The 14,496-nt window shown below is 44.5% G+C and overlaps 1 protein-coding gene across 4 annotated transcripts in view; it reads left to right on the top strand.

The window, feature by feature from the left end:
- Positions 1–6,789, top strand: part of MSI2 (musashi RNA binding protein 2) — a 389,269-nt gene extending 382,480 nt beyond the window's left edge. Inside the window, exons 12-14 of one of the 4 annotated variants that reach the window (XM_042965665.1) lie at positions 272–426; positions 2,660–2,732; positions 5,191–6,789. In XM_042965665.1, the coding sequence (XP_042821599.1) occupies positions 272–426; positions 2,660–2,701 (197 nt within the window). In that variant the 3' untranslated portion in view covers positions 2,702–2,732; positions 5,191–6,789. Of the gene's footprint in view, positions 1–217; positions 427–2,659; positions 2,733–5,190 lie in introns of all 4 variants that reach the window. The other 3 variants (XM_042965663.1, XM_042965661.1, XM_042965662.1) reach the window with 3 other exon arrangements.
- The last annotated feature ends 7,707 nt before the right edge of the window (positions 6,790–14,496 follow it).

The raw sequence follows: 14,496 nt of genomic DNA, 5'->3' as shown, positions 1-14,496 counted from the left end.
TGAATGATTGTTTTTTTATTCTCTCTATTTTTGGAGCTCCGAGCTTCTTAGTAGTAGCCTGGGCTGAGTATTCTTGAGTCCCTGCTAATGTTTTCGCATGGCCTTGGTTGAGTGTTAGAAGTTGGGCCTCAGCTGTTTTTCTCGAGTGTTTGGCTTGTAATGACCGGTGCATGCCTGGCTTCTGGCCTCATACCCAGCTCTATTCTCTGCACACCAGTCCTGAATAGCTACAGTGCTCAACCGAATTTTGGCGCGCCCGCTTCCCCGGCAGGCTCCAACCCCGCGCGGCCCGGAGGCTTCCCGGGGGCCAACAGCCCAGGACCTGTCGCCGATCTGTACGGCCCTGCCAGCCAGGACTCCGGAGTGGGGAATTACATAAGCGCGGCCAGCCCACAGCCGGGCTCGGGCTTCGGCCACGGCATAGCTGTAAGTACCCGCCTCCCCTGCCCTCCTGCCTCCTCCTTCCCACCCGTCTCCCATGGGAGAGTGTACCAGAAGAGCCCAGGGTTGGGGGCTGAGGAGAGGGCAGCGGGTCCCGTCCACATTGCGCCAGCCACCTAGGGCTGAAGCTCCTCCGTTTAGCTTTTTCCTGAGCAGCCGGCATGCGGCCATGCGATGATGGCACGGAAGGAGCACACGGGCAAGGTCAGGTTCAGATCCCCACTCCGTCACCTCCAGTCCATATATAAACTTCACGTCCCTGGCTACAAAATGACAATAAGTACGCCTCCCTCAAAAGATTGTGTGAGAATTCACGGAAATAGGATGTGTCACCTGCTAGCACATAACAGGTCCTCGGTATCAGCCCCCTGCTTGATCCCTGCCTTCTGGAGACTGCCATGAAGGCCGTGGGACTTCAGAGCTTGGGGACCACCCCCCCCCCCCCACCTCAGGACAGCAGCCTTGGTGGGCAGAGTCCCCCGGGCCTGAGGTCCAGAGGCAGCGCTTGGCCCTGGGACACAGTGTGGGGTTCAGGCTCCCTCCCAGGTGGTCTCCTTGGCTAATGTTTCTTACAGTTTCCAGGTTCCAAGTAAGTTCCCAATTGCGTTCCTTAGCTGCAGCCCCGCAAAGGCCAAATGCATTTGATATTTGTAATGCTCTGTGGTTCTATAATCTAACTAATCCAGGCAATGGAAATTTGCTTAACAGATTTGCATGCTGTTTTCAGATTTGTATTGTTCTTCCCCCTCCCGGTGTGTGTGAGCATGAATGTGCCTGAGCCCACTCGCTCACTGTCCCTTCCATTGGGGAAACAGAAATTCGGCCACCCTCCGTCCTAGCCAACTTCAGCATTTTGGAGGCATTTTGGTTTGGGGCTAAGATGGGAGTGTCTGCTGTGCCAGGTCCTGTCCCTGTCAGGAGAACCCAGCCTCAGGGCCGAGCTGGAGAGAACACAGCAAGTGCAGACAGTCTGGGGCACCAGGTCACCACCGTTCCCTGCATCCCACCACGGCACTGGAAACCACACACACCTACACACACGGGCACACGCCCAGGTGCACACACACACTCTTAACGCATGCATACACACACACTTCGTCTCACAAGCTGTCTTACACATGCACACACACTCTCACACATACACACTCCCTCTCCCTCTCTCTCCCATGCACGCACTCACACACACACTCTCCCCCCTCTCTCTTTCTCTCTCACACACATACTCGCCCTCTCTCTGTCTCTCTCTCTTTCTCTCTCTCTCATACATACTCTCTCTTTCTCACTGTCTTTTACACATACTCTGTCTCTCTCACACACACACACACACACACACACACACACACTCACCCTCTCTCTCTTCCTCTCTCTCATAGAAACTCTCTCTTCCTCTCTCTCTCTTACACATACCCTCACACATACTCTGTCACATTCTCTCTCTCACACACACATGCCCTTTCTCTCTCTCTTCCTCTCATACATACTGTCTCACATACACACACACACACACACACACACACACACGCCCTTTGCCACCACCCCTGGCCCATGCAGTTTGGGTCCTTGTCCCTTTCTTCCCAAGCCAGTATCACATAAGTCAGCGGCCCCAAGGGTCAGCCCCCCCAGATGAGCCCAGGCACCAACTCGCGAGTATGATTATTCGGGGTAGAGCCGCATCAATTCGGGAGACCGCCTGTCACCATGTGTAGAGCACAACTCATTTCCGTTTTCAGCGCACAGAAACACAGACCCTATTTGTTCTGGAAAACCTGGGTCTTTTGACCTGTGTCCTGTTGATGCTTCTCGGAAATAACCACGTGTGGCATCACGTTGTGTCTGCGCAGGGCTTGCTCTCTCCCCAGCTGGAGCTGTTGGGACCGCGGGGCAGAGACACTGTTATCTTTGCTCTCCGGGGTTCAGGGCAGCAGCGCCCGTCATTTCGGGCACAGACTTCCCTTCCCCATCACCCACGCACCCCCCGTGAATCTGGCTCTCGATTTCCCCCCTGGGGTGAGCACACAGGCTGGGGGTGGGGAGTGGGGGCCGGAGGGCTTGGAGCGGGGAAGGATGGCCTCCCGGCCCCTGGTGGCGCAGTGTCTCAGAATTACATATTCATGCTGGCAACCACAGTCTAGTCCTAGAGATAATTTCCTTTCCCCGAATATGACAATCTGTTCCCGTGTATAGCGTGCTGATGACCTTAACAATTGTGCAATTTTAGGGACCTTTGATTGCAACGGCCTTTACAAATGGATACCATTGAGCAGGTGCTTCTGTTGCCATCCCACTCTGAGGTATTACCTTCCCTGCCATGTGTCTCCGCCCCGCCGGGCGTGGCGTACGTGTACGCGCACGGGCGTGCAAGTACGCGCGCGCCTGGTCTCATCGCGCCCGCACCTTTCTCTCCTCTTCCCCGACCCCTTTTCAGGGGGGTGGGGGCAAAAACTCCAGTCTTTTACTCTCTCATCCCTTTCTCCAGCTTTAATCGTGGCCCCCACCTTTTTTTTTTTTTTTTACTTTTTTTTTTTTTTTTCTTCTTGATTTGGTTCTTTCGGTTCCTTTTCTTTATCTTCCCCACCCCTCATCTTTCTCCGTCTTGAAATACGATCAAGAGTGTAGGAAACTGGAAGGTGATCTGGGGCTGTGACTGTCCCAAGGGGACAGAGGCAGGAGAACCCTGGGCTTCGGCCAGGCCCCCCGGGGGGCCAGTGGGCCAGGGTCCCACCCCTCCAGGGTCCTGCGAGATGGCCTTTTAGGTCCCTGGGCCCTTTCGGTATCCCGGAGCTCGCTGGCTTCAGCCAATGGGGTTCCTGCAGTCAAAACAGCCAGACTCCATCTTTTAGTGAAAAGAAAACATTTTTGCCAGTAACTACTGAGTAATTATCCAGATTACCGCACGAAAAGCAAATTAAATTAACGACATCACCTGCGTAACGTGGATTTGGATCCCTGCCAGTTTCCTAACCTTTAAACTGAGCTCAAGTTAATTAAACATTTTTTAAATCACTTTGATGGGGATATGGAAGGGGCGGAGTGGAGGAGAAGGGGAGGTGGGGGCAGTCAGTGAGGGAGCCTCTTGCCACAGTCTCACTGGAAAGGGAGTATCTGTTGCTCTTGGGAAGGACACCGAGAAAGAAGAGGGGTTCTCTTATGAGCGCTAAATGGGTACTGTGTTAGCATGTTAGCTGGGGGGCTTGAAGCATGGGTCTGTCTCTCTGGAAGAGGGAGGGGGACAGCTGAGGCCGGGGATGGGTCCCAGCTGGGGTAAGAGTGCCTCTTAAGTTGGGACATAAGAGAAACAAGGCTGGAGATGGGTTTGCAGTTAGTAGGACGCCTCTCTCGTAGAAAGGGTCCCTCTAGGCCCCCAAGTCAGCCAGGACCCTCTAGGGTGGGCTCAGTGGGGGGACCAGGTTGAGTTGAGCTCCACAGATCTCTTTTGGATTTCTCTAATGTTGCTGCTAAGGAATCACCTCAACTAATGCAACTGCCTCTCTTAACCAAATAAACCCCGTGTGTGAATTCTCCCCGCCCCTCCCTCCACTTCCCTTCCAGCACTGACCCAGCCAATGCTGGCCAGAGCCAGAGGCCACTAACAGTTTGAAGGAGAGCTACTCACTACTAATTAAGCTGGGTTTGGGGGCCCAGGGGAAGTAAGGTTCCTCTGAGAGCAAAGTGGACCCTGGGGGTTGGAGGTGGCTCCCGCCCTTTGTGGAGTCAGGTGACAGAGGGGTTAAACCACCCCCCCCACCCACCCCCACCCCCCCTCCCCGGGCACAGCAGGTCCCTGCAAGGTCACACACTGGGGCTGCCCTGCCCTGTCCCTCTCCTGGAAATGAGGGTGGCAAAGGGCTTCCCAGCACAGCCCGCCCTCCAGGGGCCTCTAAGCTTCTTTCGGAATAGGGGGAGGGCAAGGCTTCTAGCCCATCCTCCCCTCCTCCGGCTCTGGGACCCGCTTCCCACAGAAGGATGACATAGCCAGGAGAGTGGAGGGAAAACCCACCCCCTCCGAAATGGATGAAGCCAGCCAACTGAGTCACATGTTTGAACCAAAGCACACACTTTGTCCCTAACGGAGGTTTCGTTCTCTGACCTTGAGTGCCACCCGCAAAGGACTGGTCCAGGCTCACAGTCAGTTCAGGGAGACTCAGGAGGTCTGTGAGTCCCGGGCCTGTCTTTATGTCCTATAACCAAAGCTGGGTATTTGTTGTGTGTGTTTTTCCTGACCTCGAGTCCTTGATATGAAATATAATTTTTTTAAGATTTTTTTTTTGTAATTTGCATCTTTAGTTGGCACTGACTATATCTAATAAAGTTGCAGGTGTTTAAACATTTAGCTTTGAAAAACCAGAAGTTTAACCAGGAAAAAAAAAAAAGGCATCACTGGTCAGTTTGCAATTCACCAGTGTAGCTGACCAGCCGGCGCGGCCACATTTGCTGACCACGTTTCCTGCCATGACCCCAAGAATGCAACAGCGCCGTATCAAATCGGCAAAATAGCAAACCAGCAACATGAGTGGCAAAGCCGTCTGCTCGCCAGCGTCAGGCGGGGCGAAGGTGTCAGATTTCCCAAGCTGTGACCCCGGGAAGCTGTTAGCCTGGCCATTTTCAAACCTACCTGGTAGCCCAATGTAGTCATACTTGGAAAGCTCTAGTTAAAAAGTCAGGGTCAACAGTACATTTGCCTGACACGTCTTCTCTGTCTTCCCACTTCATGTTCTCCTCTGGGCGCCCCCGACCTTGCGTACCCTGCAGAGCATACCTGGATGTCCAGGCAAGACTGGGCGAAGTTTCTGAGTGGCCCTTTGTTTAGGTGATGTCATCAGACCTGGACCCCCACCAGCCTCACTCCCCATCGCAACCAGAGATGGCTCACTTCGGATCGAGGGTTGACTACATCTCATCATCTCACGAATCTGCTGTAATATATGACAACAGCTTTTAAATGTGTATATAACCCATGATTTTGGTTTTGTTTTGTTTTTTTTTGTTTTTCTTGATGGTTTCCCCCTTCCTCTCCCCTCTTCCCCGTTCTCCTTTTAAATCTCTTTGAATCACATTTGGTAGTGATTTTGACTTAGTCCGGTAGTCATATAGCTTTAATATCTAGTTAAAAGCTAACCATAGTATAATTGTTATATTAAGGTATTATTTTTTCTTAAAAAAAAATTTTTTTTTGGCTTGTTTTGATTCTGTTCTCACTTTTAAAGGATGCTGAGATGGTAATATGACTCTCAATATTTTGGTACCAATTCTGAGACTGTATGGATTTTCTGGTGCGGCTTGTGCACCGGCGGAAGCAAAGTTGTGAAGTGTGGAGTAGGAGATGGGCATAAGCTTTCTACTTTGCGTTGTCTAAGAAGTGAGATGTAGTAAGCTAATTAACAGACTCTCTAGCGGTTCTTTTTTGTGACGTCTCTTTGTTAACCTAAGTATATCTATTTTCGGCAATAAGGTAAGGACGACGATGTTTTGAGTGTCCTTCTTTTCTATAAGTGCTTTTTTTCTGTTGAAAGAGGTGATATTATAAGGTTTTTTGAAATTGTGAATTCTAAAAAAAAAGAAACGTTGTAAATACAATTCCATTAACTACATAGAAACTATTAAGAAAGAGAATCAAAAATATTTTTGTGAGGGAGTCGGTCCCAGGCAGTTCGATGCTCTGTGGGAAGGAGGGGAAGGAATGGTAACCAAGTCAGTTCGGAGGCGGAAGGACACCCCGCTGCCGGGACGACCCCGGGGGAAAGTTCGAACACTGTTCAGCTCCTTCTGTCTGTGTGATAGACCTAAGAACTGTATTCGTGTCATACCAGCATATTAACCTCTCGTCTGTGCACAGCTTCAAATGTTACCGTCTAGTTAGATTTTTATTTAAAATATGAAAAACTGCTTTTCCCAAGACGTTTTTTAAAAACAAAGCTACAATTTTAATATTTAACATATTTAAAGTTTCAAAGCACACCTGTTTGGCTTGGGTGGGGAGGGGTGGGGGGACATTCTTTTTCAGTCTTAATTTTTAAATATTTGATCATTTTCTATCGTCCAACCATTTCAGCACCTCCAAAGGTCCCTAGGACACTTTGCCTCTCTTTGCCCCTCCCTTCCCCCCACCCCCCCGGCCCCCAGCTCTGGGGGGGCCCCACCCCCCTGGGCCAGGAGCGGAGAAGCCTGCATTAACGAAACCTTTTCTCCATTCACTTTCTATTTCCAAATTAGGAAAGCAACCTTTTGGTTTATATATTTTTTTTTAATACCTCAGTGCTGCAAGTATCACCAGAGAGGCTATGGAAGAATTTTTTTTTTTAATTTATTGTAGATGTAAACAGAATTTTAAAAATAAAAAGTATAAACATCGCTGCACTGTGACTGGTGGGAAAAACTGACAGTTTCCTGTTTGCACATGTTTGACATTTGGCTGTTATAATATATGGTCCTCGGTTGGGGAAAGATACTTATGATGAAGGATATTTTTTAATTTAACTTTTTTTTAATATTGGTAATAGGTCGGCAACAGCAACTATAGAAGTACAACTCAATAGATGGCATTAAAACATATTGTAGTGTGGATATATATTTTTTTCTTTTTTAAAATGTGATATTGACGTTTTATTAATATTTTTTAAATTGTTACGTTTATAAATTTGGTACTTAAGGCACAGCCAGTATGAGACACTGAATGCGACGTTTATTATAAAGAGCTGCTGCACTCCTATTTTTATAAATTTTACTAACAAAGTAGACTAATGTAGACATTCACAGACATGGTAGGGCAAAAGCATCCTCAAACAAAAGGCTCCAAAATGCGAACTCGGAAGGAAAGAAAAAAAGCCTTTTTCAATTCTAATTAAACAGCAATGACATTTTTTTAAAAAAAAAATCTTGTTTCTCCAATTAAATGTTAGGTTGTTTGGTGAGGGTTTGTTTTGGTTTTGTTTTTCTTTCTTTCTTTTTTTTGTTTCCAAACAACCACGTTAAGTAAAATGCTGGGCGCTTTTAAAATATCAAAACTTGTTCAAGTAATAAAATTTAAAAAAAAATAGAAGTTTTATTAAAACACACACACACACACACACACAAGAAAAAAGACAATAAATTCCCAGAAATTCAGTGTCTAGACTAGGGAATTTAATTACTATTTTGTCCATGTTGGTGATGTACTGTACTACCCTTCCTTTCTCTGCAACCCCCATCACCTCATAGAAGACTCTTTGTTGATCACTGTCTGTTAATAATGTATAAAAATGGCTATCTTGTAAACGTCCTGTCCTGGTACTAGTGTAGTGACCTTTTTTCTTCTCTTTCTTCTAGTACATATTGATAGATATAACGTAATTAAGGTTTAAAAAAAATTAGACATAGTTACTCAGATTTAGGACCAGTAAGGATAGAACTTTCTCTTATTTATGAAAAAAAAAAATGCTAATAATTTTGGGGCAGTTTTTTCCTTTCGATTTTTTTTTTCCAATTTCAACTTTTTATTTTATTTTTGCTGATCTGATGTGGTTTCAACGAACCCAAGGTCTCATGATGTTCAAATGCCGGCAGACTCTACGGCGTTTTGTAGATACCCACCCCCCCCCCAACTGTGAAGGGGTGTGCCATACTACCTTAAATGCTAATGCTAGATATGCAAAACTGGATTTTTTTAATTTATTTTTTAAAAGAGGGAGGCATGGTATATTAAAATGATTTTACTAAGAGAAAAAAATATTTTTTTAAGAATGCTCAGAAGAAATTGATAATCTGTGTGAATATGTTTTAGATGTTTATAATACCTTTTGAAGAGACCCAGTAGCCCATAGCACAAATCTCGTGGAAATCTGATATGTTTTAATGTGGCTACCTAGGTTAAGGTTCACGTTCGTCCCCCCACTCATCTAGAAGTCCATTTTGGAAGATTTTTGTAAATTATTTTAGCACTGATGTTCAGCCTTGTCTTTGTTTCCGTTAAGCTCAATGGCGAACATGGGAACCACCTTTCGCCTTCCCTGGGGGAGCACCCCTCTTGGCTGATGGCTTTTCCCCGGAATCATAAAATAGCCACCGGGTGACTTTCTGGCTTCCAGATCCATCTGCCTGGGACCCCCGAACTCCTCTCCTCCCAAGCAGAGGGGAGGGAGTGGCATTAGCTCCCGGACCCATTCCTGGTTCTACCTGGACATGGGGCTGACGGGGATGACCAAGCCTTCGGTCCCCTTCCCAGGAGCTTTCTCAGCCCTGGTCTGTGGCCTTCCTCACACCCATCGGGAAAACCAAACAGCCTTGTGTTCTATCCCAGTCGCTCATTGGCTTGATTCGAACGAAGCCCCGACAGGCCTTTGCGTTTCTATCCTTCATACCCTTCATCTTAATTTGAACTCGTAGCTTGGACTTTAAGGTAGCATGGCTCTGTTGCTGTCAATCTGATGTTTCGCTGCACAGCAATTCACAGCCAGTGAATGTTACACACATCTTGCTAGACTAGTATAAAAATCATTGGGTAATTGTTGGTTCTAATGACCTGAAAGGTGTTCAGTTTTTGTTTTCAGTTTGTTGTTTTTGATTTTGGGTTTTTTTGTTTTGTTTTGTTTTTTGGGGGGGGGGGGGGTGGCCTTTTTTTTTTTTTTTTTTTTTTGGTTCCAAATAGAAAAACAAAACCTATTTTGATCTTTAGTGCAAACGAGGGCTAGGGACTTAGCCACCACCACCACCACACTGTTTCATTCTGCCATTCACTCACTGCAGCATAATCAAGAATAAAGCAATATAGTTTACTACATTTTTTTATTGAAGGTCAGCCATGCTTTCTGTATTATATTGCATATGAAATTGTTTACAAAAGAAACACTAACTCATACTTCTCTTTATCCGTTGGGAGTGGCACACAGGGACAGAGGGAGACTGGGGGGGAAGGGGTGGCGGGGAAGGGAGGGGAGAATTTTCTTTCTTGAATGTGCTTCACCAGCCGGGCTGTCTTCCAAGGAAGACAAAAGCAAGGAGGTTGGGGCAGGAGTGAGCAGAGGGACGGAGGCTGGCAAGCACATTGAAGAGAGACCCTGGTGGGCTCCCCCTGCCCTCACCCTAAACAGAAAAGCAGAATCATCAGCTCAGCCCAGTCCTGGGCACAGACACTACACAAGGAGACGCTGTACGTTAAGCAATACTTTAATACTGTAATATGTTTGTTTTCTTTTCTTTTTTTTTTTTTAAACCAAAAAAAAAAAAAAAAGTAAGTAAACTCAAACAAAAACATATAAATAAAACCCACCCCTCTGGGGGAAGCAAGCTTAATTCAAACACTTGGCTATCAAATAATCAGAATGTATTGTCTCAGACAGGCTTTCATTTCCGGGAGGCAGGGGCACGAGGGGGGAGGGGGAGGGGGCCTGGGAGACAGACGTTCCGGAGCCTCCCTAGAAGGCTCTCTGCTGTATTCTGTACATACTGTACCATCCTGTGTGGAATCTGTGAGTGTCCTCTTGAGTAGCGTGGGCTAGCCGATCGGCCGTTCATGGTGTATTGTAAACTCAGAATTCCATATGTAATAGGATGCAAGTCTAAGCGTTTCATGTGGACATAAATGTATCTAAATAAAACTTTCCCTAGCACTGTGGCTGACCTCACCCTTACTTTTATACTTTAGTATGAAACTGATGACAACTTTGGTAGTGAGTATTTTTTTTATATATATACATATATATGTATCTATATATATATATATCTCAAGCATCTTTCAGGTCTTTGTGTGTGGCTTTCTTAAAGCCCTGTTGTAAAAAATTACTATGTGGATGGCAGTCTCTCACATCACAGATGTGGAAAGTATAATTTTATATTTGTATTTTCAAATAAATAAGTTTGTGAAAGGTTTCCATCCTCTACTGTGGTCCAGAAATCAATGTGTTTGTCTGACAAAAAAAAAAAAATAATAAAATACAATAAACTGTTTTGAACAGAGTTGTTTGGTGTTCTTTCACTTGCAGAAGAGAGCTGGGGTGGGGGAGAGCTGTTGTTTGGTTTGGGGAGAAGGGTAGCACCATAATCACACCTTCCCTCTAGAAGGGAAGCATGAAGAAGCCCTTCCCCCGGCCCCAGAGAGCTGGTGGAACTATTTTTAAGAAGTGACAAGAGAGCATTGCTGCGGAAGAGCAGATTGCAGAGCACCTCGGGACCCTTGGGTGGAGCGAGATCATAGGACATTTGGTGGACATCCAAATGTCCAGCGAGATCATAGGACCCAGATGCTAGATGTGTGTCAAAGGAGCTAAGTGGCTCTCCGGGTTGCAGGCCTCAGCTAGTTATCAACAACTTACAGGAGAGGGTGTAAGACCAATTCCATGACCCTCGGTAGGAGTCTGAAAGGGTATTAGGAAGCCCGGCCTTTGCCCCCAAGTTCGAAGTCTTGCTTAATGAAGGGAATCCAAGGTGTAGAAAGAACTAGATCTATGATACTTCTGCCTTCTGGCTATCAGAGGAGAGAAGAGAAAAGAATTGAGACACGGTTCGTTGAGGGCAAGTCCCAAGATTGGTGGTAGCAGTCCAGACAGGGCCTGACCAGAGGGTTTCCTTGGCCTTTAAGCTCTGGAGGTAAAGAACCAGGCCTAGAGGTCTGTCAGGGATGAAGCTTCCCGTAACTGCTTCCTCAGAGCCGTGGGTAAAACCTTGGTCCCCAGGGGATGGCCTTCTCGGGCCCCTGCTCCAATTTCCTGTGTCCTGCTTTATTCCAGCTTTATTTTATGGACGTTGCTGCTACGTAGACAAAGCGCCAAGAAGAGAAGATGGAAGGTGTCCCTTCCTGTCTGAGGCTAGAGACAAGAGAATTAGGCTCCAGGCCCACCTCTTAGGTCCACGGGCAAAGCGTCAGCCCTCTGCAGTATCTTAAGTTTGCGGACGGAAGAGTACAAGCCCTGCTGCCCCACAGAAATGAAAGCCCACTGGAAGCTCTGTCGAGAAATTCCTTTTAGGAATTCTGACATGGAAAAGTTTGTCTTCATCCTCATGGCTCAGCTCCATCCCAAAAGCCCAAGGAAAGAGGGGGGAATAGAGGCGTCAACTGTATGCTAGCTGAGCCACACAATGGTCTGGTTAGTTCCACACGTGTTGCGTGACTGCATTTTAACGTTCAGGGAGGGTACGTAATTTGCCGGTAGTCCTACGAGTGCTCAGCGGCAGAATTGCGGTGTCATCTCCGGGACTTCCTGCTGGGTTCAAGCCCGGTGACCGACCGATGTCAGCATCAGTGTTGTGTGCCTGGTTGGGGTTGGGGGAAAGAGCTCTAACCTAAAGGCCTAAACGTGCCCAAAAAGAGGCGGAAAAATATGAATCTAGAGAAAACTAAACTTTCAGGGAGAAACACTAAGTAGAAAACAAAGCAGCAAAAAACCAGGAAAAGGAAAACCAAGAAACAACAATGTTAAGATCAACGCAAGCATAATAAGTAGGACAGGGGGAAAGCTAGCAAGGTAATCCATCATTATCTAAATATGAATGGATTGAATTTTCTACCATTACAAAACAGGTGTGTTTAGGAAAACAAGACCCAATTATCCGTTATTATAGAAACAGATGATAAACATGGCTGCAAATAAAGGGGTGGCAAGAGAAGACAGGCAAACACAAACAAAAAAGGGCAAGAATTGAAATAGGGTCAGGGTGGAATTTAAAGCACTCAACAGGATATTTCGTAATGACAAAAGACACAATTAAGAGGATATAGAGGTGATAAACCCGATGCTTCAATTATCAGAAGAACTAAACACTTAAATCAGAAACTACTAGTGCAAAGAGAACTTGATAAAAATTAAAATACAATGTCTTAAAATTTTTTGTAATGTTTATTTTTGAGAGAGAGAGAGAGAGAGACAGAGCATGAGTGGGGGAGGGGCAGAGAGGGAGACACAGAATCCGAAGCAGGCTCCAGTCTATGAGCTGTCAGCACAGAGCCGGATGATGCGGGGCTCGAACCCATGAGCTGTGAGATCATGGCCTGAGCTGAAGTCAGATGCTCAACTGACTTGAGCCACCCAGGCACCCTAAAATACAATTACAGACTTTGATGCACCTCTCTCAGAACTAGACATGTATAATAGACAAAAACAAAGACAGAGGAATTGTATAATGCAGTTAGTAAATGATCATCAGACTATAGAATCTTTAAATAATGTATATTTTTTGTCATTTATCCATGGAATATATACAAAAATCAACCCATTGTGTGGCAAAATAATATTAATTCCTTATTAACTAATAAATAATTAACTATTAACTAATTTTTATTTTACTTATTAACTAATAAAATATTAATCATGTAATTAATAATTAAATGATAGCTAAAATTAGTATTTTTTAAGTTTTTATTTATTTTGAGAGAGAGAGAGAGAGAGAGAGAGATACAGCGTGCACAAGCAGGGGAGAGGCAGAGAAAGAGAGAATCCCAAGCAGGCTCTGCACTGCCAACAGAGAGCCCAACAAGGGGCTCAAACTCACAAACCGTGAGATCATGACCAAATCAAGAGTTGGACACTTAACCAAAAGAACCACCCAGGCGCCCCGATAAAATTAATAATATCTATTTAAACAACTGGCAGTTTTGTAGTCCACATTCCATGATCATAATCCAATAAAATTAGAAATAATTAAAATGTGATCATAACCATTATAACTGCACAGAAATTAAGAAACCTAATTCTGGACATCCTTGGATCAAAGAGGAAAGTTAGAAAGCAACAAAATCACACATTGTATCTGAATCTGTAACATACAGCAAAAGCTTTGCTCAAAAATTCAATGGGATGACTTCAATGGGAAAAAATATTTTTCAGTGAAGGAATCTATTATTCATCTTAAGGTGGTAAACAGCACCTAAAAAAAATAGAGATAAGAAGTTGATAGAAGCTAAAAGCTATAAAATAGAAAACAACAAAGTCATTGAAGGGATCTAAGAGCTGAATTTTTACAAAGACTATTTTTATAAAATAGGCAAGTCACCCTGAATAAAAAAAGAAAGAGCAAAAATATGCAATCCCACGAGAAAGAAAAGAGACAAAACCAGATAGCAATGAGAAAAGAATACCAAGAGCAACAAATCTAAAAATTAAGAAAAAGCAAAAAATTTCCTAGCAAATATAAATTACCAAAACTGATCAGAAGTAGAAAAACAGAATAAAGTTATTACCACAACAGCTATTGAAAGGGTAATTAAAGGTCTAATACTGAAAAATGGATTTGGTACAAATGGGTTTACAAATGAGTTTTATTTAACTGACAATTCCAATGCTAGTTAAACTATTCCAGATGATAGAAAAATATGGAAAGCTCCACTATTTTATAATGCTAGCATAGCTTTGATGTCAAAACCCAATACAGAAATAAAACAAAAATACATCCACAGACTTTGCTCAGATGCAAAAATTCTACAATTCTACAACTGTAGCAAAGAGAATCCACTGATATATCAAGAGTATAGCATATGATGACCAAGCAGACTTATTCCAAAAATGTAAGATATTCCAATATCAAGAAATCTATCAACATAATCTGCTAATATTTGTCAAACAGACAGCAATTATGCACAATATTATAAAGACTATCTACCAAATCCAATGGCAATTATCTTAAATGGTGAAACACAAAATCTATTTCAATTAAAATAAGGAATGGGTAGGGGTGCTGCTATGACTTGATACTTAATATTGTCTTAGAGGTTAGAGAAAGCAAAAAGATAATGAAGTAATATAAACATTGAAAGGAAAAGACAAAGATAGGATTATAGTCCTAGAAATTTCAAGAGATTTCAGTAAAACAAAACAAAAAACAAATACATAAAATTGCTACTGGAATGGATATAAAACTTTGATAAGGTGGCCGGATATAAGATAAATATACCCAAACCAGTAGACCTCCTCCTATTCAGCGATAAACACCCAGTAATGAAATTGGGTGGGGGGGGGGGGGGGTGGGGGGAAACACTTAGGGATAAGTTTATAAGAAAGGCATAGGATCTATAGTAATCAAATTATAAAATATTACTAAAGGCCAAGGTGCCTGGGTGGCTCAGTCAATTAAGCATCTGACTTCAGCTCAGGC

The sequence above is a fragment of the Panthera tigris genome, chromosome E1 (genome assembly GCF_018350195.1).
Source record: "Panthera tigris isolate Pti1 chromosome E1, P.tigris_Pti1_mat1.1, whole genome shotgun sequence".
Classification (NCBI taxonomy): Eukaryota; Metazoa; Chordata; class Mammalia; order Carnivora; family Felidae; genus Panthera; species Panthera tigris.
The sequence above is the reverse complement of the archived record's forward strand: the minus strand, read 5'-3'. Positions and strand labels throughout refer to the sequence as shown.